The sequence below is a fragment of the Orycteropus afer genome, unplaced genomic scaffold (genome assembly GCF_000298275.1).
Source record: "Orycteropus afer afer isolate SDZICR_OR568_19922 unplaced genomic scaffold, OryAfe1.0 scaffold00497, whole genome shotgun sequence".
In the NCBI taxonomy this organism is placed as follows: domain Eukaryota; kingdom Metazoa; phylum Chordata; class Mammalia; order Tubulidentata; family Orycteropodidae; genus Orycteropus; species Orycteropus afer.
In genome coordinates this window covers 1781530-1807724 of record NW_006922084.1, presented here as the reverse complement: position 1 = coordinate 1807724, position 26195 = coordinate 1781530, and the positions used below count along the sequence as shown (strand labels likewise).

General features: G+C 43.4%; 1 protein-coding gene across 1 annotated transcript; it reads left to right on the top strand.

The window, feature by feature from the left end:
• Nucleotides 1-11293: 11293 nt before the first annotated feature.
• Nucleotides 11294-23576, top strand: CCKAR (cholecystokinin A receptor). The gene is given in 6 exon segments (XM_007955280.2): nt 11294-11344; nt 11346-11466; nt 12169-12420; nt 17100-17361; nt 21302-21429; nt 23044-23576. Coding segments are annotated over 6 exon segments (1347 nt in total).
• Nucleotides 23577-26195: the final 2619 nt, after the last annotated feature.

Sequence of the window (26195 nt, the reverse complement as noted above, 5' to 3'; positions counted from 1 at the left end):
GCTATGAGTCGGAAACGACTCGACGGCACTTAACAACAACAACAACAATATGTTGTCTGATTTCTTGACTGCTGCTTCCATTGGTGTTGATTGTGGAACAAAGTAATACGAAATCTTTGACAAGTTCAGTCTTCTGTCCATTTATCATGATGCTGCTTATTTGTCCAGCTGTGAGGATTTAAATTTTCTTTATGTTGAGGTGTACTCCCTACTGCTGACGTAGTCTTCAATCTTCTTCAGTAAGTGCTTCAAGTCATCTTCACTTTCCTCTGCATATCGCAGGTTGTTAATGAGTCTTCCTCCAATCCAGATGCCATGTTCTTCCTTGTATAGTCTAGCTTCTCAGATTATTTGCTTAGCATACATATTGAATAAGTATGGTGAAAGAATACAACCCTGACTCACGCCCTTCCTGATTGTAAACTATGCATTACCCCCTTGTTCTGTTCAAAGACAGCCTCTTGGTTTATGTAAAGGCTCCTCATGAGTATAATTAAGTGTTCTGGAATTCCCATTCTTCTCAATGTCATCCATAATTTGTTATGATCTACACCGTCAAATGCCTTTGTACAGTCAGTAAAACACAAGTAAACATCTTTCTGGTATTTTCTTTCAGCCAAGATCCATCTGACATCAACAATGATGTCCCTCATTCCATGTCCTCTTCTGAATCCAGCTTGCCTTTCTGGAAATTCTGTCAATATATTGCTGCAACCGTTTTTGAATTATCTTCTGCAAAATTTTCTTGCATGTGATATTAGTGATATTGTTTGATAATTTCCACACTCTTTGGGATCACCTTTCTTTGGAATGTATACAAATATGGATCTTTTCTAGTCAGTTGGCCAAGTAGCTGTCATCCAAAAATCTTGGAGGCAAGCACCTCCAGCACAGCATCCATTGTTGAAACATCTCAGTGGGTATTCCATCAATCCTGAAGCCTTGTTTTTCACCAATTCCTTCAGTGAAGCTTCAACTTCATCCTTTGATACCACTGGTTCTTGATCATATGCCACCTTCTGAAATGGATGAACATCGACCAATTCTTTTCAGTACAGTGACTCTGTGCATTCCTTCCATCTTCTTTTGATGTTTCCTGCATCATTCAATGTTTTGCCCATAGAATCTTTAGATATTGCAACTCAAGGCTTAAATTTTCTTTTCAGTTCTTTCAGCTTGAGAAATGCCTAGCACGTTCTTCCCTTCTGGTTTTCTAACTCCGGGCCTTTGTACATTTCATTATAATAATTGACTTTGTCTTCTCTAGCTGCTCTTTGAAATCTTCGGTTCAGCTCTTTTATCCTGTCATCTGTTCCATTTTCTTTAACTACTCTCCACTCAAGGGCAAGTTTCAGAGTCTCTTCTGACATCCATTTTGGTCTTTTTAATGACCTTTTGCTTTCTTCATGTATGATGCTCTTGATGTCATTCCACAGTTCATCTGGTTTTCAGTCATTGGTGTTCAATGCATCAAATCTATTATTTAAATGGCCTCTAAATTCAGGTGGGATATAATCAAAGTCTATTTCAGCTCTCATGGACTTGTCTTCAGCTTCAACTTGAACTTGCATATGAGCAGTTGATGGTCTGTTCTGCAGTCAGCTCCTGGCCTTGTTTTGGCTACAAATATTGAGCTTCCCCATCACCTCTTTCCATAGATGTAGTTGATTTGATTCCTGTGTATTACATCTGGTGAAGTCTATGTGTATAGCCACCATTTATGTTGTTGAAAAAAGATATTTCCAATGAATAAGTCATTGGTCATGCAAAATTCTACCATGTAATCTCTGGTGTCATTTCTCACACCAAGGCCGTATTTTCCAACTACTGGTGATCTTTTTTGTTTCCAACTTTTGCATTCCAATCATCAGTAATAATCAACATATCTTGATTGCATATTTGGTCACTTTCAAAGTGCAGAAATTGGTAAAAGTCTTCAATTTCTTCATCTTTGGCTTGGTGATTGGTGTGTAAATTTGAATAGTAGTAGTAGTAACCAGTCTTCCTTGTAGGCTTATGGATATGATCCTATCACTTCAGGGCTATTCATAAAATTTTCCAATAATATATCAGACAGTGTTTCACTGCTATTCATAAGGTTTTCTGGCCAATACTTTTGAGAAGTGGATGGCCCCTTCCTTCTTCCAAGTCAGTCTTAGCCTGGAAGCTCCACTGAAATTGTCTACCATGGGTGACCCTGCTGGTGTTTGAAATACCAGTGGTATAGCCTCCAGCCTCACAGCAACATGCAAGCCACCACAGTACGACATACTGACTGACGAGTGGTAGATTGTGTGTGTGTGTGTGTACATATATGGCATTGGGCCACCAGTTTAAGTGCAATCGTTAATCACTTTACTGCTAACCAAGAGGTCAACATTTCAAACCCACCAGTGGCTTGGTGAGATAAAAGACCTGGCACTCGGCTCCCAAACATACTTCAGCCTAAGAAACCCTATGAGGAAGTTCTACTCTTCATATAGGGTCTCTATGAGTTGAAATCTACTCACGGCACACGGCAACAACAACAAATAGAGAGAGAGAGATTTACTTCAAGCAATTGGCACAGTGATTATGGGGAACTGGTAAGTCCAAAATTGGCAGGTCAGGCAATAGGCTGGAGACTTCTGTTGGCCTGCATACCAGGATCCTTTTGTCAGGCAATAGGAACCATGCAGAGTAAAGTTCTGCCAAGATATCTATTTATAGTCTGGAGGCAGAATATGCCCTAGGAAAAGTCGATTTCCAACTGATTGATTACATTATGTTGGGTTATTTTATGGAAGATACATTCAGTACAATTTACATTCGATTACATTATGGAACACTAACTAGACTAGTGTTTGTCCAAACAACTGGGACATAAAACTAATCGTCACACACATTGTAACTTGTAATGTCCAGTAGGTCTCTGAGCTGGATGTTTTTATTGTTAACCCAAATGGAGAGTCAGAGAGGAGAAGCTCCTTGCTCAAATCCAGCGTCAGCTTGCTAAGGGACAGCTTTGTCAGAGTGACCTGGAACTCATCTTCCTCTGTAGCAAGGAAGAGAGAACAAACCAGTTGCTGTCCAGTCAATTCCAACTCATGGCCACACTGTGTGTGTAGAGCACAACTGCTCCATAGAGTTTTCAAGGCTGTGACTTTTGGAAGATGATCCCTAGACCTCTCTTCCAAGGTGCTTCTTGGTAGGTTGGTACTGCCAAATTGCCCATTCTTTGGTTAGTAAAGAACCTGGCCTTTTGTGCCACCAAGGAGCTCTAGCAAGGAGTAGAGCTTTATTCATTAGAAAAGTTTTCTAAGAGTTCTCTGAGAAATGTAGTCGGTGGGAGAAGAACTTCGGGGGGGCAGTCTGCACACTGTCCTCTGTGGAGAGCAAGGCCCTCCAGAGCATGCCAAGAATCTACCCTCAGCAGAGTGACCCAGCCTGAGCAGTGAGGCTGAAGAGGGGAAACAAAAGTCTCAGTTCATCACTTTGAGAAGCCAGAAAGGAAAGAAAAGAGAAAGTCCCTAGCAGGCAGCCATCTGGGCAAAACCAAAATACTCACTGCCATCGAGTGGGATCCGACTCATAGCAACCCCTCCTTGGGTTTCCGAGGCAGTATCACTACAGAAGTAGATTGCCCAATCTTCCTTCTGAAGAATGGGAAATAGGAGTGAGAAATAAGGAATTTAGAGAGTAAGGTTTTGAGCGGCAGAATGGGGGTAAATTGTCGAGAAAAGGCAAGAGAATTTTAAGAAATGTCAGCCTGTTCTATGAATCAGGTCTGCTGCAACACACAATTACCTGTAACTACTTCCGGCTGCTGGACTGTGTTTCTCTGAAAGTGACACCATGCCGAGAATAAATCATGTGGGCCTCTGAAATTTCCCTGTGTTAGAATTTTTCTTATCGATTGCTCTTTATTTAAACAAAATTTATAATAAGCACATGATGAATGTTAGAATGAGGAAAAAAATTACATATAAATCTTTCTGGTGTTTTAGAACAGCGGTTCTTTAAGACTAAGAGTAATTTTTCAATAATGAAAAATAAATAAGTAAATGATCAAGAATGGTTTGGAGAGTAGCTAACAAAAGACGAGTCCCTGGGTGGTGCAGCTAACACACTCACTATTAACAGAAAGGGTGGCAATATGAGTTTTCCTAGAGGTGTCTAGGAAGAAAGACCTGGAGATCTACTTCTGAAAGATCAGCCATTATAAACACTACTGTGATGCACATGAGATCTCCATGAGTTGGAGTTGACTCAACATCAACTGGTTTTCTTTGGCAGAGAAGAAAGTCCTTGATACTCAAAGGGCCCTGCAGGCTGCAGGAGGCTCGTGGGCTTACACCATGCCCTGGACTGTGTGTCTCAGGACTGAGGGGCTGTGGGAGTGTCAGAATGTGAAATCATGCTAACTCAATTTAATAATTTAGCAAATTTTCATCCATTTGTCTGGAACTTTGCCCAATGCAGATGGTGGAACGCGAGATAAGAGGGGCACTTCTTTTTCGCCCAGCATGTTGTTGTTGTTGTTATGTGCCGTCCAGTCGGGCCTGACTCATAGTGACTCCTCCTTGGGTTTCCGAGGTGGTATCACTACAGAAGTAGATTGCCCAACCTTCCTTCTGAGGAGTGGCTAGTATTCCTTTGCTTGTCTCTCTCTGTGGGCTGTGAATTTCATGATGAGAATTCCAGCTATCAGGTAACAGCACTCTTCCCACTTACTTCTTGTTTGCCATTGATTACAATCAATGTCATGGAACAAAATATGTATGAATTACTGAATGGAAAATCAATATCCTTTGTAAACTTTCACTTGAATCACATTTGAAAAAAAAAAAAAAGCAATTCTATCTACTTTGCTCATGACTTCTCCCCAGCACCTAGTGCAGTGCCTGGCACACAGGAGTACTCAATAAATACATGTTGAAGAGGGAAATAAAACTGACACCCTGGTTTCCCCCATACTGCCCTAAATCCCCTCCCACTGGGATTCCCTATTTCAGTTTACCTCTTAGATAATACAGCTCAAAACTCAGAGCAAAGAATCCCAAGTGGGCTGAGAAAAGAATGAGTGTAACAGAGTCATAAATAGGTATCATGAGCAAAGAAATATTGGCGCCCTAATGTTCATTCTTTATTCATTCACATTACCAAGCACCAACTCTATGTCAGACACTGTCCTGGACATGTTATTATTTGCCATCCAGTCAGCCCTCACTCACGATGATCTTATGTATAACAGAATGAAACATTGCTCAGTCCTGTGCCATATTCATATCTGATATATTTGAGCCCACTGTTGAGGTTGTTATGTCAATCCATCTCACCAAATGGTCTCCTTGTTTTCACTGGCCCTCTACTTTACCAAACATGATGTCCTTTTCTAATGATTGGTCTTTCCTGATGACATGTCCAGAGCAAGCAAGGTGAAATCTCTCTATCAGTACGTCTAAGGAATATGCTGGCTGTACTCCTTTAAGACTGATTTGTTGAGTCTTCTGCCAGTCCACAGTATATTCAATATTCTTTGCCAACACCACAATTCAAATGCATCCCTTGTTCTTCTGTCATTTTTCTTTGTCCAGCTTGTGTATGCATATGATGGCTTTGGAGATAGAAACTCTTAGTATGGCCATGAGAAAAACAGAAAAATCACACCCATTGCCATTGAGTTGATTCTGACTCATAGCAACCCTATAGAACAGAATAGAACTGCCCCATATGGTTTCTAAAGCTGTAAATCTTTGTGGGAGCAGACACCCTTCCCTTCAAGAGTGGCTGGTGAGTTCAAACCACCTACTTTTAGTTTACAGCTAAGTATTTAACCACCAGCACCACTTATGGCCATTATTAGGGTGATAAAGAGAGCATCCTAGAATTAATCTTACTACTAATAAATTACATTAAATTTTTACACTAAATTATTATGTTATGTTCCAGGTACCATTCTTTGTGCTTCCCAGGTATCACTTTGTTTAATTCTCACAACTCTGTGAAATAGGTGGCATTATTTATATCCATTTTACAGATGAATAAACTGAGATGCAGAAGGTTAAATACTTTGTTCACCATTCCACAGCTGGCCAGTGGTGGAGACTAGTCTCAATTTCCCACAGCTTATACTCAGGCTCTTAATTGCTCTCGTGTAGCTTACGGACAGAAGGTCCTAAGATCACTAACCTCAGAACCACTAGGGCTACTGGGTAAAAAGGCAGATTTCTGGACCTCAGGCTGAAGTCCAAGATTCCTGTGTGTCAGCCTGAAAATTGCCATTTTTTTCAACCACTAGTAATTCAGAAAGGAGCTCTGGTGGTGTAGTGGATAAGGGACTTGACTGCTAACCAGAAGGTCAGCTATTCAAACCACCAGCTGGTCCACCAAAGGAAGACTGGGTTATCTACTTCTGTAAAGATTTACAGCCTCAGAAACTCAATGGGGGTCGCTATGAATCAGAAATGACTTGATGGCAGTGAGTTCAGATAAAGGAGCTCTGGTGGCACAGTGCTTAAGCAATTTGACTGCTAACCAGAAGGTTGGCAGTTCAAACTGACCAGCCACTCCATGAAAGAAAGAGCAGGCAAACTACTTCCATAAAGGTGCAATGCCTTGGAAACCCAATGGAGTTTGGTTGCTATGAGTCCAGACTGACTCTATGCCAGTGGATTTGGTTTTTTGGTTTAGTGATTCAGATGTGCACTTAAGTTTGTAAAACACAGTACTCAGTTATGCTGCTTTCCTCCTTGAGTTCACAAAATTTCAGCACCTCACTTCCTGCCAACCAGTGAATACGAAGAAAATGAAAAGACAACGAAAGAAGGAAGAAAGGCAGGAAGAAAGGAAAGATTTGTCCCAAAGTGGACTCCATTTTAGTTCAGAAAAGGGAGACTTCCTGTCCTCTGTCCTTCAGCTCTGGGATCTGAAGCTGCAGAGCGCCTCTCACTGTTGTTGAAGCAGCTGCTGACACGACTGATGAACTATGGCAGGTGCTGTCTGCCCAGTTGCAGCAGTTTAAGTAGCTAGCTACTGGGCACAGCCAACCCATTGCTACTGAATCAATTTCAACTCATGGCAAACATATGTGCTACAGGAGAACTGGGTCCCATAGGGTTTTCCTGGCTGTAATCTCTGTGGAAGCAGATCTCCAGGACTCTCTTCCATGATGCCACTGGGTGGGTTCAAGCCACTACCTATAGTTTAATTTGTTGCTGTTAGGTGCCATTGAGTTGGCTCCAACTCATTCCACCACCCAAGGGTCTGCTGGAACAGCAGTGGGATGAAATGTAGCCACAGCTAGGGGTCAACCCTTGAATGTGTATACCTCCCCAAGTCAAGACAAATGCTGAAGTAGGTCAGCTCCTAGTGGGACAGGTCTGTAATCAGTCTGTAGACTGGGAAGATTCATGCAACCAGACATGTGGCAAGAAGGGGGAGTAGATGCAGGAGTCCTGGCTTCAAACAGACTACACAAGCCTGAAGCCAAAAAACCTACATGCTGCCTTTCAAACAGGTCAAGCTCATTTCCACCTCAAGATGGGGCTTGATGGGCCTGCAATAGAGGTTAGGAGACCTACAGGCTGATTCTCACCAGCAAATCACTTGGCCACTCTGGGTCTCAATTCCAAGTGTGAAAGGAAAATAATTCTAATTAAACAGATTTTAACACCATGGAGTCCCTGTGTGATGCAAAGCATTAAGACACTCAGCTGTGAACAAAAAGGGTAGAGGTTGGAATCCTCCGAGTGCTTCAGAAGAGAAGCCTGGTGAGCAACGTCCAAAAAAACTTCAGCCATTGAAAACCGTATGGACAAAATAATAACAACAACAAAAATAGAGCAGGCTTACTGATCTGACAGAGACTGGTGCAACTCCCCAAGGCTATGGTCCTTGGTCTTCAAGCCTGGAAGTGAGCTCACCCCTGTGGCTCAGCTTCTAGCCAAGCAATAGATAGATTTATAAGATGAACAATGACACCAGGGAGGATACACACTCCTTAGAACAATCAACCACCTGAGATCAGAAAAGCAGCACTTGCCCAGGGCTAAAGCTCAGCAGGCACAAGGGATAGGAAAGGACGAATGGAAACAGGAAAGACAGGGAGGAAGTAGGAAGAGTGATGTTACATGGTGGAGATTGCAATCAATGTCCCAAAACAAAAGCTTATGAATTGTTGAATGGAAAACCAATTGGCTCTGTAAAGTTTCATCCAAATCATAATAAAAAGCTATTGCATAAATAAATAAAACCTGGGGAACACAATTCTACTCTGACACACATGCGATCGCCATGAGTTGGAGTCAACTCCCTGGTAACTGTTCTGTTTGTTTTATTAATACTACTGTCTATGATTTATTGAGCACTTTTTATGTCAGGCACTGTATTAAGTCAATCAGTCAGCCTTCATAACAAATATCTGTGAAGTCATTTTGATCCTGATTTTGCAGACAAAGAAACTTCCCCAGGATTTCCCAGCAGGTAATCAGTGAAGCCAGGCTTTGGTCTCAGCTCTGTCTGATGCCAAAACCTGTCCTAATAACCACCTGTGCTCTGGTGGTGTAGTGCCTAAGGCATTTGACTGCTAACCAGAAGGCTGGAGGTTCAAAGCCATCAGCCACTCCTTGGAAGGAAGGCTGGGCAATCTACTTCCTAGTGATACCACCTCGGAAACCCAAGGAGGGATCACTATGAGTCAGATCCGACTCCACAGCAGTGCATTGCATTGTGTTGTGTTATTAGGAGCTTTGGTGGTGTAGTGCTTAAGGCATTTGACTGTCAACCAGAAGGCTGGTGGTTCAAACCACTAGCCACTCCTCAGAAGGAAAGTTGGGCAATCTACTCCAATAAGGGATCACTATGAGTTGGATCCAACTCAATGGCAGTGTTTTTGTTTTGTTTTGTTTTGTTTTGTTTTTGATAACTCCAAGGTCCCTTCCATGTCTAGTGTTCTATGACCTATACCCCAGACGTGAAGTGTTCATGGTGCTGGAAACAAGAGGTAACACTTCCTTTATCCAGCCCCACATCTAGAGCCTGGAGAGCAGAAATGCCAATTCTTCTATGCCCAGCAAGGACTCAGCAAAGACACAGCATGTTAACCCATTGACAAGGCAAAAAAAAAAAAAACTGAGAAGAGTTGTCAGAGCACAGGGGTCTACAGAGGTATCTGGCAAATAGACCACCTCTCAGCTCAAGGAAGCAGCAGGTGAAACCAAGATTCCACTGCTGTCCGCTGCTTTCCCAGGGGACCAAACTGAGGAGTCCATCTGCGTAACCAATGCTTATGGACTGTGGAGCACCACAGAGCTTCACATTACACCCAGACCCCTGGGCTGGCTGCCTCACTAACCTCACCTCCCACCATCGGCCCCTCACTTACTCTTCTTCTAGCTCTTCCTAAAAGAGGCAGGTGCATTCCCACCTCAGCACCTTTGTACTTCCTGTGACCTTTGGTGTGAATGCTGTTCCTTCTACAGTAAAGCCTGCGAAGCCGGAACCTATGTAAGGCAGAAACCTGTCAGAGAAGGAAAGCTCAAATGTTTTCCACTGAAGTGAGTGATAGAAAAGTGGAAAACAGTGAGACCTAGAAAAACAGGGCACTCCCATCAAGTTTCAACTGTCACAGGTCCCATGTTACCTACAAAACTCCTCTGTCCCACATCTCAATCTTCCCAAGGCCTCCTCCTTCTGTCACTGAGATCTCAGATCATGGTCCCCTACTCAGGGAGCTCTTTCCTGACCACTCAATCTAAACATTAGCACCCCTGACCCACTATTCTCTGTTACGGATTGAATGGTGTCCTCCCAAAATATGTGTTGAATTCCTTGTCCTTGTTGGACGTGATCCTGTCTGGAAACAGAGGTTTTCTTTTGTCATGTTAATGAGCTCCTACAAGAGAAGGGTGAGTCCTAAAAGTGCTCACTTCTGAGTTGTGGAAAGACCAGAAGAGACACATAGAGTCACACACAGTGGAAGGCAGACACTGTGGGAGGATCCTCTATAAGCCAAGGAACGCCAAGGAACTAAAGGCCATTGAGGACCGTAGACAAGGAAGAAATTGACACGGCCAACACCCTGATCAGGACGGTTAGCCTCCAGAACTGAAAAAATAAACTCCTGTTCTTGGAAGGCACCCCCTTGTGGTGTCTGTGTTTCAGCAGCACTCGGAAACTAAGACGCTCTGGGCCACATCTCCCTGCTTTACTCCCTTTTGGGTGCTCACCACCATCTGAAATGATTGTACTCGTTATTTGCTTATGTGCTTCTTGGCTCTCCTCCCATCCCTACTTTGTGGCAGAAACGACTCGGTCTGTCTTGTTCACCATTGTATCTCCCTCCCATGCCTAGAAAGTGATCCCCAGCTACTACGTGCGTGGATGAGTAAATGAATGAAGGAAAAAAATCTCACTTTCTTGCATCAAGGATTCAGGAACCCCCGTTTAAAACACCCTCCTCTTCCTGGTTAACAAAGGCAGAGACCACAGGAATAACACTGTGGTTGGTAGCAACCACCAGCCAGCAGTTAAATCCACACACGATACTGGGCTTGGTTCCAAAGCTAAAAGGCACTAATGGCTTTTCTATAAGGAGGTAGACACACAGCTCCTCGGTGTCCTTCCGTCCTGATGGTCTGCATTATCATATCTGTTACTGTGTTAATTGTTCCTGTCTCACACAGCCAGTTTGGGCTTTATTCTGGATATGGCTGGGATGGTGACAGGTTTCTATACAGGAACCAGAGGTACTGTGGAAGCGTGTGTGTATGTGTGTCCACATGCATGTGTCCATGCATGTGTGTCCTTGCATGTGTATGTTGATAAGTATACACATGTGTGTCCCTGTGGCTGTGCATGTGTATTCCATGTGTGTGTCTATGTGTGTGTATATATCCAGATGTGCATGTGTCCATGCAAGCATATGTCCATGTTTGTGCACGTGTGTGTCCCCATGAGTGTCCATGCATGTGAGTTCATACGTGCATACACACCTGTGGCTGTGCATGTGTTTGTACATGTGTGCACGTGTGTGTGAGTAAAAGCAGCTACACACAGAAAGAGTTAACTTGCAGTCAGGCTGCCTGTGCTCAGGGCCCTAAGACTGGCCCAGGAATGGGAGGGATCGGCCTGGAAGGTGGTGTGGGCTTGGCTTGCCTCTCCCGCAACAGGAGTGCAAATGCCTGCCTTGCTGGAGCAAGTGTGGTGAACTGAAGGTGCCCGAAGCAATGGCTGCAGAAGCCCACACCTGGAACTCTCCCTCCTTTCCCCTCCACAGCAGGTTCACTTAGGAGCGTCTCAGGCCATTGGAGGAATGAGCCGAGAGTGAGCACTTCTGTAGCTCTCCAGCACTTGGTGGGAGGCAGCAGGCAAGGATGGACGTGGTTGACAGCCTTCTTGTGAACGGAAGCAACATCACCCCTCCCTGTGAACTCGGGCTTGAAAATGAGACACTTTTCTGCTTGGATCAGCCCCATCCTTCCAAAGGTAGGTGTCAGTGACTGATGTTTTAATTCAGAAAACTATGAAGTGGAGGGAGAAACAGGGAAGACAAGGCTGATAAAAAAAAATATATAACAAAGTTGTCGTAAAGCAAGCCTGGATAAAGTTACTGGTTTCGAAGTTTGGATAAGAAATCTGAATAGATTTCAGAATAGAATAGAGTCAGATATTCTTAGCATTCTCCTTGGGAGGGGTGGGAATGAATGTATAGGACTTGGGGGAACAAAGGCAGTGGATTGAGGAGCTGAAGTGTAGCAAGAGGGAAGTATAAGTGTCAGAGCTGGAAGTTACAAGCATGACAGAAAGGGTGCTGTCACAATCTAGCAGGAGCCTTTTCTTGGGGGAAACCCAGCGTGAAGAAGTGATGAAAGCAAAATGATGCTTAGCAGCTGGAAAGAAAGCCACCGCCATTCACTTGAGAAGCTTTATTCTCAGGAAAAAGTGGCTCCCCAAGTGACCCTTTGACAAACCAACCTGTTAGAAGCCACAAAATCACTCTGCTTTCCAGAATTTGTTTCTGCAAAATGTTGTCAGCAAGGCACACATGGGCTCAATGATACATACACTTCTGCAAAAAAAAAAAAAAAAAAAGAGGGGAGGATTGGCAGGAAATAAGCGAATGGTAAGTCTTAACATTCCGCTCCCATCCCTTCCATGCCTCTGCCTCGTCCCCGTTCCTCTCCGCAGAGTGGCAGCCAGCGGTGCAGATCCTCTTATATTCCTTGATATTCCTGCTCAGCGTGCTGGGGAACACTCTGGTCATCACAGTGCTCATTCGGAACAAGAGGATGAGGACGGTCACCAACATCTTCCTGCTCTCCCTGGCCGCCAGTGACCTCATGCTCTGCCTCTTCTGCATGCCTTTCAACCTCATCCCCAACCTCCTCAAGGATTTCATCTTTGGCAGCGCTGTCTGCAAGACCACCACCTACTTCATGGGTAAGGAGCTACCAGTGACCATTTCCCCAGGTTGCCTCTGACCCCACTCAGCTCCAAACCTTCCCAAGCCCACAGCAGAGGAGCCGTGCCCAGTGGTCAAAAACCAGAGTCCCTGGCTGTGTGGGGCTGTGTGCGAGGAAGTGGGTGCTGGCTTTCTGGCAGGTCAGTCTTCACACGTTCCCAGATGCTTTTTAGAAGTTGATTTTTGCATGTCACAGTATGGATGGACCTCGGAAATATCATGCCGAGTGAAATAAGTCAGTTGCAAAAGGACAGATACTGTATGGCTTATATAAAATAAGCACACTCACTTATATAAAATAAGCAAATCATAGAAATCAAAGATTATTAGTGGAAGGTTGGGCAATCTACTTCCGTAGTGATCCTGCCAGGGAAACACAAGGAGGGGTTGCTTTGAGTCGGATCTGACTCAATGGCAGTGAGTTTGGTTTTTTATTTTTTACCAGAAGTGGGGGGCGGGGATTTTTTGCTCAGAGGGCATTGAGTTTATGTTAATGGTAGGGGAATAACTTGGAAAGGCATAGTGAAAATGGTTACACAACATGAGGAATGTGATAAACATCACTGAATTTTACCTGTAGAAACTGTTAAACTGGTGAATGTTTTGTGTATGTATTTTCACCAATTAAAACAAAGTCAGTTTCTAAGAGTGAAATAAGTTGTTATGAAGACACATACCAACTTCGCTTCTGTTCTAAGGGAAGAAGGACTCAAAAGTGACTTCAAGTAGCTCTATCCCTTCTGGAATTTGTTGGTTCTTGGTTGTATCTTCATCTCTCTCAGGCCATAGCTTTTGAGTGCCAGGGGTGGTGGAGGAAGGGTATTTGCTGGTGTTGCTCCTGTTTTCCTAGGAACGGGGAATATTTGAAAACCAGCTTAATCGCAGCTCGAGGTTCCCTTCTCAGGATTCCCTTTCCAGACTCTCCCTCCAAGGGCTTTGGGCATGTCAGGCAGAGTGAGGGAGGGCTCTGCCCCACATGAGGAGTTGCATTTGCTCCTGGGGTCTGGGGTGCCACTAAGCTGCCCCGACTGGCTGAGATACGTGCCTCTCTACCTGTGCCAAAAAAACAATGACAATCATAAAAATCACAAGAGTTAATTTTTTTAGGATTCTTTATACACCAGCTATTGTACTAAGTATTTTTATCCCCATGATCTTCTATTTTCAACAACCTGACATGGATTGAGTTGTGTCCTGCAAAAATATGTGGTGGGCCATAGGTCTCAGTGTTTGGCAGTGATGTAATGATGTAATCTGGCAGTTCTATAATGACATCCACCACTCGTCTGTCAGTGTGTTGTACTGTGAGGGCTTGCATGTTGCTGTGGGGCTGCAGGCTATGCCAGCAGCATTTTGAATACCAGCGGGGTCACCCATGGTGGACAGGTTTCAGCAGAGCTTCCAGACTGAGACAGACTCAGAAGAAGGAAGGGGCCGTCCACTTCTCAAAGAATTGGCCAGTGAAAACCTTATGAATAGCAGTGAAACATTGTCTGATATATTCCTGGAAAACTTTATGGATAGCCCTGAAACATTGTCTGCAGTGGGCTCAGGTATAGCCAGAATTGTGAGGATGGTGCAGACCGACTGAGCAGTGCTTCTCTCTGCTGTTTGTAAGATCACTATGACTCACCAGCACCTAATGACAACACAATGACATAATCATCCCCCATGGTGTGATCTGATCTGATCAGCTAATCAGTTGTAAGGGGATTAGGAGAGATGTAATACACTCAGATACAGCCCTGAGCTGATGTAAGAGGAGTTTTTCTGGAGTGTGGCTGGTATCACCTTTTAGCTTAGAAGAGATAAAAGGAGACAGAAGCAAACAGAGAGGCAGGCACCTCAGCACCACCAAGAAAGAAGAGCGAGGAGCAACGCTCATCCTTTGACCCCAAGGTCCCTGCACTGAGAACCTCCTAGACCAAGGGGAAGATTGATGCCAAGACACATTTAGATCTTCAAGGAATACCAGGCCCACAGATGTTGAAAGGAGACAAAGACCTTCCTCCCCCCCACCCACCCACCCAAAGCCAATGGAGAGAGAAAGCCTTCTCTTAGAGCTGGCACTGTGGATTCGGACCTCTGGCCTCCGAAACTGTGAGAGTAAATTTCTGTTTGGTAAAGCCATCCAGTTGTGGTATTTCTGTCATCACAGCATTAATCTACTGCTAAGTCACCCCCCTATGAAATAAATGCAGTCCTTTTTTACTCACAGAGGAAGGAACAGAGGCACAGAGCAGTAAATAATGTGCCCAAGGACACACAAGTGGTAGGCGTGAGAGCTGGGATTTGAATCCAGATCATTTAGCCCCCACTATGGGAATACACTGCCTTAGTTTACCTACTGCTATGGTTCTCCTGAGGCTGAACAGAAACTTGTTTCTTGTCCCCTCTGTCCACCAAACTGCCTTGTCTCTTGTCCATTCTGAGAACTAGTTGGGGGGTTGGGGAGGTGGCAAATGGGAAGGGAGTTGTTTTTGTGCTGACCCAAGTCTTGCAAAATATGCAGAGCTAAGTTGTGCCAGGGCTGTCTTCTGTGATCAGAAAGCTTTACAAGCCTTTATTTTTCCGAGCTGTGGAAGTGGGAGCCAGCAGTGACAAAATGATGATGAATTGCTGACCCACAGGCCACCAACAGACAACCGGAACGTGTCAATCTGTGTCCACCTCCTCTAAAAATAGAAAAGGACTTACAAATGAAAAGGATCATGGTTAAATGATAAGGCAGTGCTAATAACTTGCGTTGCACGGGGCTTTGTGTTGTCTAGGCCCTTCTGTACACATCTTACTGTACTAATATTCTTTTAGAACCTCCACTGGAGTACGTGGGAGATTTAAACCACATGCTTATGTGGTTGCACAAGATTGTAAATGGAGTAAATGCTATGGGATTATTCATTTGATATGCTTGCTTTTATGTTATGGGAATTTCACCCCAATTAAAAAAAATTATTTCCAATAGTCAAAAAGAAAAGCAAAATAATTCACAAAGTATCTACAATGCAATCAGGAATTTATTGGCTTTCTAATTCCAATGATTTCCTTTCTCCCTTCAGTGCTGTGGGCTCCTCAAAATCCCTAAATTACTAGCAGCTAACATTCATTAAATTTCTGACATGTGTGCTTGCCAGGTAGGTGTTTATAGGTATAGTGGACCCATTACACAGATTTGGCAGTATGAGGACTCTGGGGCTAAGCTCTCTAATCTAAATGTCATCAAATTCTTTGGGTAAAAGTCCAGTAAACTGCAGAGAATATGCCCCAGACATACAGCTTTATTTCATGGCTTTGGAGTCATAGGCTCGTTCATAACTCCTGTTAAAAGCTATATAGGCTCTCCCCGACCCCTAAAAAAAAGTATTTCTGCTCATAATTTCAGAAGATTAATTCATATCCACAAGCATAGTGAGCATCTAAGGACCCCAGGTTAAGGATCTCTGCTCCCAAGCTTATCCTTTGTTGCATTACTCAATGCTATCAAGTTGGTCCCAACTCACAGCAACTCCTCCTTGGGTTTCTAAGGCAGTATCTCTATGCATGTAGATTGTCCAGTCTTCCATCTGAGGAGTGGCCAGTGTTGTGTTAGGTGCTATCGAACCAGCTCCAACTCATAAAGCCTGATGAACAACACTGCCCAGCCCTGCTCCATCCTCATAGTCATTGCTAAGTTTGAGCCCATCGTTGAAGCCACTGTGTCAACCCATCTTATTGAGGGTCTTGCTCAGTGACCCTAAGGTTAAGGAAGTTATGGTAGGAGATAATCAGAAGAATGAACACAATTCATAGCTGAAGAGTTCAAGGGAATTTTAAGGCAATAAAGTATTATAATAATGATACACATACAAAACTTAGGAAAAAATAAGTTTTGATTAGACCTCAGTACATCTCTTAATATTTATTAATATCTCTTAATATTACAAAGATTAATATTTGTCTTTCCTACTATAACGATGATGCACATTCACTGTACAAAATTTAGAAAGGCAGAAAAAATATGACAGAAGACCCCAACTCCTACCCAGAGAAACTTTTATTAGCAATATGGGGTGCTTTGCCTTTGTCTTTTCCTACTATGCATTTTTTTTTTTCCTAAAAAAAAAAAGGCATTTTGGAATTTAGAATTTTTCACTCTTAGCCGTCTATACTAGAAATTTTCAGAAAGACTCTCATGCCTGCAGCTTGGATCCCAGTGACCTTTTGAGATCACGGCATCCTTCAGCATCTAGCATTTGTAATGTCAACTTAACTATGCAGATCGTGGTCAAAATTAGAGCTTTTCTCCAGGTTTCCCAAAACCTCTGCTGTGGGATAGGAACGTATTTCATCTCCCTGATATGATATAATAATAATTAACTATTAATTAATAAGCACCTCCTGCCGAAACAGGACTTAGTTTGTAATCAAAGCTCAATAAACTTATCTAATAATTGGCGATGAGGTGTATTTGCAGTGTGTTGCTTTAACTGCCTTAAAACCATTTTGGAACACAGCTGGAAATAAACCATTTTTAAAGAATATCCGCGCACTATTTCTTCACCCTCTGAGAGTTTTCCTTTATTACGAAACCTGGGCAGATCAGACATGCGTAAGCTGGTGTGCAAATAAAAGCCAGATTTCTGAGCCAACATTGCTCGCTTCTTTGTTTCTTTCCCAGGCACCTCTGTGAGTGTATCCACCTTTAATCTGGTCGCCATATCTCTGGAGAGATACGGTGCCATTTGCAAACCCTTGCAGTCCCGGGTCTGGCAGACAAAGTCCCACGCTTTGAAGGTGATCGCTGCTACCTGGTGCCTCTCCTTTACCATCATGACTCCGTACCCAATTTATAGCAACTTGGTGCCTTTTACCAAAAAGAACAACCAGACAGCAAATATGTGCCGCTTTCTGCTGCCAAATGATGTCATGCAACAGTCCTGGTAAGGCTGCACTGTGGTTTGGTGGTGGAGGTGGTGTGTCTATCTGTGTGTGTATGTATTATTTCCGATGGCACAGTGGTTAAAACATTGGGCTGCTAACCAAAAAGATCAGTGGTTTGAACCCACCAGCTGCTCTACAGGAGAAAGATCAAGTAGTCTGCTGCTGTAAAGATTGACAGCTTTGGAAACCCTATGGGCCAATTCTACTCTGTCCTAAAGTCAGGGTCATTATGAGTCAGATCACTTGATGGCAGTGGGTTTGGTTTTCTTTTTTTGTTATACATATAATTTTGCAGTGTTATGAAAAGCTGGAATGTATTACCCAGGGTGGCTTTAGGGTCAGCTTCTAGGAGACCTTCTGGGAAAGGGTCAGTGTAAACTCTTTCCAGGATAATAGTGACAGCAAACACCTAGTGAGGTCTGTTCTAAATGCCATACACATAGTCACTCGTTTCACAAATGAGTGAAAACAAACCCAACACTACAGCATAACACTGGCTGCCACCGAGTCGACCCCATGTGTCAGAGCAGAACTGGGCTGTGCAGGGTTTTCAATGGCTGACCTTTCAGAACAGATCACCTGGCCTTTCTTCAGAGGCACCTCTGGGGAGACTCAAACTTCTAACCTTTCACTTAGCAGCTGAGTGTGTTGACGGTTTGCACCACCTACACGTCATTATTATCTCCATTTTACAAATGAGAAAGTGAGACATGGAGAGGTTAGATAAGTTGCTCAGGGTCACACACCTCAAAAGTGGCAGAGTCTCTGCTCACCACTGTGCAAGATGCTTCTAAGTGGTCGAGTGGGGTTTGGAGCTGGATGACTGAGAGTACAATTTTCTAGAGAAGTGACAACAGAGCAGACATGAGTCCAAAACCCATGTGATTTTTCTTAGAGCTGCAGCTATGGTACTTGCATGGGACACCTTGCCAAAAATACAAAATTCACCGTCGTCAAGGGGGATCCAACTCACAGTGACCCTTCCTTGGGTTTCTGAGGTGGTATCACTACGGATGTAGATTGTCCAACCTCCCTTCTGAGGAAGGGCTGGTGGGTTTGAACCTCCAGCCTTCTGGTTAGCAGTCAAGTGCCTTAGGTGCTATGCCACCAGAGCTCCCAGGAATAAAAAAGCAAGAGTCTAATACCCATTCCTTTGCTTACTAGCTGGGTGACCTTGGGCAAGTTCACATAACCTGAGTTTCAGGTTCTTCAGCTATAAAAGGAATTAACTATATATATACACACACACACACACACACATATACACACACATATATATACATACATACTTATGTATATATAATATAAATGTATTTTAATATATATAAATGTATTTTAATATTTATAATATAAATGTATTTCAATATATATAATACAAATATAATTTAATATATATAATACAAGTATATTTTAATATGTTGTTGTTATGTGTCGTCGAGTCGGACCCGACTCATAACGACCCCTCCTTGGGTTTCCAAGGCAGTATTGCTACAGAAGTAGATTGCCCAATCTTCTTTCTGAGGAGTGGCTCATGGGTTTGAACCTCCAGCCTTCTGGTTAGCAGTCAAGTGCCTTAGGCAGTACACTACCAGAGCTCCCATATTTTAATATATATAATATAAATATTATATTAAATATATATTTAATATATTTTAATATAAACATATATATATTTATCTACCTCATTGGGTGGCTGGGAGTTTAAAATGAGAGAATGTGTATGAAAATATCACTAAATATCTCAAATTTAAAAAAAGACTACATAAATGCAGGGAGCTCTGGTAGCATAGTGTCTAAGGCACTTGACTGCTAACCAGAAGGCTGGCAGTTCAAACCCACCAGCCACTCCTCGGAAGGAAGATTGGGCAATCTACTTCCGCAGTGATACTGCTTTGGAAATCCAAGGAGGGGTCACTATGAGTTGGATCTGACTCGACGGCAAACACAACAACAACAATAAATGCAGGGATACTGTGTTTACTAATTCCAAGGATGTTGTAGAAGCAGGGAGCTAGACATTCAGAAATAGCTTAAAACTTGGATACTCTCTGCTTTCTTTGCCTTGCTTCTTTTGTTCCAAGCCAGGGACACACACAAAAATAGAATTATATTGCACAGAAGAGGGACATTTCCACAACTTGAAAAGGAATCTTATCAAAACATGTCCAATTGAAATGAGAAACGGCTCAGCCACCGTCAGCCTCTGACAATTTTATGGTCTAATCGTGCAACCTTACACATGGCAGACTGCTAGAGTGATTCAGGGGCCAGACTCAAAAAGGAGGAGCCTGCGATTCCTCAGGACTCCAACACATTTAGAGAAAGCACAGCTCTGACCCCCTAAGCACTCTAGAATGTGTATGCTACTGTGCCAATTTCATGCCTGGGGAACGAACATTTGACTGCTAGCCAGAAGGCTGGCGGTTCAAACCCACCAGCCACTACTCAGAAGGAAGACTGGGCAATCTATTTCCATAGATATACCACCTTGGAAACCCAAGAAGGGGTCGCTATGAGTCAGATGTAAATCAACAGCAGTGAGTTTGGTTTTTGGTTTTGGTTTTCATGAGTCAGAAACAGCAAGAATGCAGTATTTTACAAAACAAAGGAAGTTTTGCATTCTCCCTACTTAAACATTTGATTACTCTGTTGTTCTAAAGTTGACAAATGGTGTGTTCTGGAATAATACTACTTGCGTTCAAATCCCTCCTTGGTCACTTGCAGGCTGTGTGACTTAGGATAAGTTATTTAAACTCTTTTGGTTCTCAGTTTCCTCGTCTGTAACATAAGCAGTATGATAGTAGTGCCTACCTAGAAAGTTCAAACCCACCAGGTGCTCCGTGGAAGGAAGACCAGGCAATCTACTTCCGTAGAGATTTACAACCTCTGAAACCCCTGGAGGTCACTACGTGTCAGTATCGACAGGATGGCAGTGAGTTTGTTTGTTTAGAAAGTTATTAAGGAGCTCGGGTGGTGTAGTGGTTAAGGTATTTGACTGCTAACCAAAAAGTTGATGGTTCAAACCTACCAGCTGCTCCACAGAAGAAAGATGGAGTGGTCTGCTTCCATAAAAATTTACAGTCTTGGAAACCCAAAAGGGGTCACTATGAAATGTAGTGCCAAAAGCACTTGACTGCTAACCGAAGGCTGGCTGTTCAAATCCACCAGCCATTCCTTGGAAGGAAGATTGGGCAATCTACTTCCGTAGTGATACTGCCTCGGAAACCCAAGGAGGGGTCGCTATAAGTACGGTTCAACTTGATGGCACAAAACAACAACATGAATCAGAACCAACTCAATGGCAATGAGTTGTTTTTTTTTAATAAAGTTATTGTAGGAATTCAATGAAATAATATACAGAAAATGCTTAGCCTACTGTGTAACACAGGAGCTCTGGTTGGCGTAGTGCCTAAGGCACCTGACTGCTAACCAGAAGGCTGGTGGTTCAAACCCACCAGCCACTCCTTGGAAGGAAGGTTGGGCAATCTACTTCCACAGAGATACCGCCTCGAAAACCCAAGGAGGGGTCGCTATGAGTCACGTCTGACTCGAAGGCACATAACAATAACAACAACTGTGTAACACATATAATAGGTCTTCAATGAATGCAAGTTCTTGTTATTTTCAGTATGTAGACTGGCTTCAGACACAGAATCATAATCAACAACTTTTTCAATTTAATTAGTTCTTTGTTGTTTTCATTAGGTGTCTTTGAGTCTGTTCTGACTCATAGTGACCTGTAACAGACTATCTGAAAAAAGAACAGAAGTAAACATCATCTAGTGACTGAGCCTCCAGACATGGAATGCCTGGAATTATTAAATACTAGTAAATAATGTGTTCATCCAGATCAATTAAAGATGAACCCTGCTCATTTCTTCCCATTTGAGTTCGAAAGACTGAAGTTGCTGCTTGTTGAATTTCTTTGTCTTTTATTAGGCACACTTTTCTGTTACTCATCCTCTTTCTTATTCCTGGAATCGTGATGATGGTGGCGTATGGATTAATCTCTTTGGAACTCTACCAAGGAATAAAATTTGATGCTAGCCAGAAAAAATCTGCTAAAGGTAACCATTGTTCAGCTGTATGCTTATGTCAAAAGATCACAAAACTGTTTTATAAGTTATATAAATATGCCCACACAGAGTGTGCATAGAACGTACTGGGGGTTTTCAAAAATAGTCTTATGAGACTCTATTGCATAAGGTACAGCCATGAGGCCCAGTGTCTCTATTTTCTCATCTGCAAAATGGGAAAATAATTCTTCTCAAAAGGGTGTTGAGTGGGGAAAAAAAAAATGAGATAATATACATATAACCCAATTATAAGCTGAGAGTCCATGTGGCCCAGGCTGTCTGTAATGTTGCATTCAAATCCACATCCTTCAACAACCAAAGGTAATAGTAGAGAGCTCTGGTAGTGTAGTGCCTAAGGCACTTGACTGCTAACCAGAAGGCTGGTGGTTCATACCTACCAGCCACTCCCCGGAAGGAAAATGCGGCAATCTACTTCTGTAATGATACTGCCTCGGAAACCCAAGGAGGAGTCACTATGAGTCGGGTCCGACTCGACAGCACATAACAACAACAACAACAGCAATACTAATTCTGGTCTTCACTTGTGTTTCTCCGAAGACATTAAAAGATTTTTTTTATATGTATATAATCCAGCCCAGCTTTTTATCTCCTTTCCCTACCTTCTCTCCCCTTCTCTCTCATACAACGGTTTTCACAAAGCCTCACTCTTTCTCCATAATTGCAATGAACTACTCACTAACACCCTGACACCTTTGACAGCATAACTCTTCTTTACTTTTTCTCTTGTTAGCATGATTTTCCCCCTTCTCATTCTATGACCTTGTGCAACGCTTCCTGTGGAGATAACTTAGTTTCTTTAGCATCTCTTATTTTTGTCCATAGGAGCTCTGGTGGTGCAGTGCCTAAGGCATTTGACTGCTAACCAGAAGACTGGTGGTTCAACCCACCAGCCACCCCTTGGAACAAAGGTTGGGCAATCTACTTCTGTAGTGATACTGCCTTGGAAACCCAAGGAAAGGTTGCTATGAGTTGGATCTGACTCCACGGCAATGAGTTTGGTGGTTTGTTTTGTTTTGTTTTGTTTTGGATTTTTGTCCATTACCCAGATTCCCACAATAAAAGTAGTCTAGAGGCTCACCAAGCAGGCAGGAACTTCCTCCCTGGGGGCCCAGAGAAAGGAAGGAGAAGAGTCTGGACATTCATTCTTTAATACTTTTTGCCCCTTGTCATCTACATGGATAGAAATATTATTTTCTGTTTTAGAAGCTTTCATTTTGAAGGAAGGGACTGTTGTTGTTGTTGTGTGCCCTCGAGTCGGCCCCGACTCATAGCGACCCCTCCTTGGGTTTCCGAGGCAGTATCACTACGGAAGTAGGATTGCCCAACCTTCCTTCCGAGGAGTGGCAAATGTGGCGTTCCCACACTGGGAGTCGAACCCGGGCCGCCTGGGTGAAAACCAGGAATCCTAACCGCTAGACTAGCATAGATCAATACTTACCCGGATCAGTATAGGCCCAAGGTTGCCTGCCCCACTGTTCAGTTCAAGTTTAGTGGGGTCCCCTTAATGGAGTGGGGAGGGGGCTCCGTGCCTTTCCTGTAGCGAGACCCATCTTCCAAAATAAGTGCTATCACTTGCCCACCCAGAAAGGAAACTCAGCCCCGGAAGCAGTGGCAGACACGAGGACAGCGACGGCTGTTACCTGCAGAAGTCCAAGCGCCCCAGGAAGCTGCAGCTGCAGCAGCCGTCGGGTCACCGCCACCGCAGGGTCAGCCGCATCAGGAGCAGCAGCTCCGCGGCCAACCTGATGGCCAAGAAGCGAGTAATCCGCATGCTCATCGTCATCGTGCTCCTCTTCTTCCTGTGCTGGATGCCCATCTTCAGCGCCAACGCCTGGCGGGCGTATGACACTGCTTCCGCCGAGCGCCGCCTCTCAGGGGCCCCCATTTCCTTCATCCTCCTGCTCTCCTACACTTCGTCCTGTGTCAACCCCATCATCTACTGCTTCATGAACAAACGATTCCGCCTCGGCTTCATGGCCACCTTCCCCTGTTGCCCCAACCCTGGCCCTGCAGGAGTGAGAGGAGAGGTGGGAGAGGAAGAGGAAGGCAGGACCACAGGGGCTTCTCTGTCCAGGTACTCATACAGCCACATGAGTGCCTCTGCCCCTCCCCCATGAGCTGTCGTGGAGACAGAAGGAGAAAAGACGAGAGGAGGAGAAGCAGGGAAGGAGAGGGAAGGCTCCATTTCCAGTGGGAACAGTTCATAGTGCTTTTCATCCACCTTCTGGGTTCCAGAAGGAGAGCCTCTCTAGGGTGGAGCCAGCACTTGGCTCCTAGGCAGTTCAAGGCAGGAAATTTTCAGTAGCTTTCACCATCCAAAGAACCTGAGCAGACCAGTAACAAGAGCTCAACCGTGCTACAAATATAGTCGGCAAGCTCATGTTCAGTGTGGAGATAGGGCTTCTACTGAGCTTTAGAGGATTCTGGGACATTCAAGGTGGTGCTCAGTCCCCACAGCGATGCGCTTCTGTGTCCTGCTGCTTCTGCTGGTTCAGGACTGTGGAGTCTGCTCTGCCTCTTGTGAGCCCACCAGGCTCTCGTGTACATACTGTAGCTACTCACCTCATCGTGACCACAGAAGGGAACTTGAAGCAAAAACCTCTTCTGGCCATTTTCTGTAGGAAAGGAACAGCCTGATTTTTTCTTCTGGAGGTCAGTCATGGACATTGGGTGATGCGTTTATGTAATTATCACAGCAGCATAAGGAACATTGTCTGAAAGAAAGTTCTGAAAAGAAAAAAGTATAGGAGACAAATGGCTGGATAAAATGTTGTCTTATCCAAAGAGTGTTAGGTACCAGAAGGGGAAAAGAAATATTTTTTCCACTTCAATTATATTGCTTAACTCCTCCTTTATACGGCAATATCAAACCCCACGGCTTCTGTGTCTAGACTTTAATTCTTAACGTGGCACTTCCTCCTTTTCTAGAAAGACCTTCAGGTACAGAGCAGAGTTGCAAGTTACATGTTCTAGACTGTGATAGTTAAAGTTATGTGTCAACTTGGCTGGGCCATGAGTCTTAATGGTTTAGCAGTTATGAGGTAGTCATCCCCCACAGTGAGATCTGATATAATGTAATCACTTCCATGATAGGATGTGCTATGAGCAGCCAATCCAAAAAGGAGGATTTTCCTCATGGGTGTGCCCTGCTTGCAATATATATATATAGACATCCTAGCAAAGTTCTTTGGCTTTCTGCTGGATCTGTGTCCTGCATCTAGTTCATCATCATCTCCAGTTCCTGGACTTGAACCAGTGGCCTGCCATATATTGCTTGCCAGTCTTGAGAATGTTGGCTTCACAGCCTGTGAGCCAACAATCTGCCATTTTTACCTGCTGATCTTGGCAGCCTCCGAAGCCAACAGCCTGTTGTATTGCCTGCCAGTCTTGGGTTTGTCAGCCCCTGCAGCTATATGAGTCAGGAGAAGCCTCCAGGATAACGTTTGATCCACAGACTTGACACTTACCAGCCTCTAAAACTGCGTGAGCCATTTCCTTGAGATAAATCTCTCTCTCTCTCTCTCTCTCTCTCTCTCTATATATATATATATATATATATATATACATATATATATGCTTCACTGGTTTTGCTTCTCTAGAGAACCTAGCCTAGGACATTTGGTACCAAGAGAGTGGGGTATGCATTATCCCCTTTTACATCTTATGTGGTATAACTGAAGAAAACACTGGCCTAGAGTGGAAACATGTATAGCCAGGAAAACTTAGACTCAGTCAACAAATAGTGTTTGAATATCAATGCTGTCTATACCTTTATATGTAATGTGTGTATTTGCCATTCACTGTATAAACCAAATATATAAGTATGTTCTTTATGTATAAGTATACTCTTCGATGTGTTAAGAAAAAAAGAATAATTGATGGATGTTGGAATTCAGCAAGTTTTATCATTTCTTATTCCTCCAAAACAGTTGGTGTTGTGTTGCAAAATTAGTGCTAAAATTTCTCTAATTCAGACATTTCAGTTTTAAACAGGATATGAGCTACATGTTTAGATTCCAAAAAGTGCATTTCTAGATTCGTATGTGTCAGTCTGGTCTAGCAGCACAGCTTTCTTTTGTTTAGTGCAGCATTATGCTATCTGCTTAAGTAAATTAACATGGACATTTTTGACTGAAACAAGTTTGCATGCTAGTTACCAAGGAAGGGAGGAAGATCTGAGAAATGAGCTTTTCTTTTTCTTGCTTTCAAGGAACTGGAACCATCAATTAATCCATGCCAGGCACGCAGCATGGCATGCAAGGTCTAGTAATTCCAATTGTTGAAACAATAACATTGTGTGTGGAAAAGGGGAAAAGGACTGGAATGGTAGGAAGTAATCATGCACAGGGGGAGGGACGTTTTATTCTAACAAGATGTGCCACCAGTTTGTTTTTGAGAGGGGAAATGGTTGTGCGCTGAGAAGAAATTGTTGAAGGTATGACTATTTATTACAAGGGCATTTCAAGCTAGATGTCAGGTTTTCTGTTCTTCATACTCAATCTAATTTCTATAATTAGCCATCTCAAAGATTTCAAGGTAAAAATTCAACCAGCTAAAACACACAGTGCTAAAATGGTAACAGATAGAAGGAATAACCATAAGAGACCTACATAAATGGAAAAACATCCCATGCTCATGGATAGGAAGACTAAACATTGTGAAAATGTCAGTTCTACCCAAAGCAATCTATACATTCAATGCAATCCCAATCCAGATCCCATCAACATTCTTTAGGG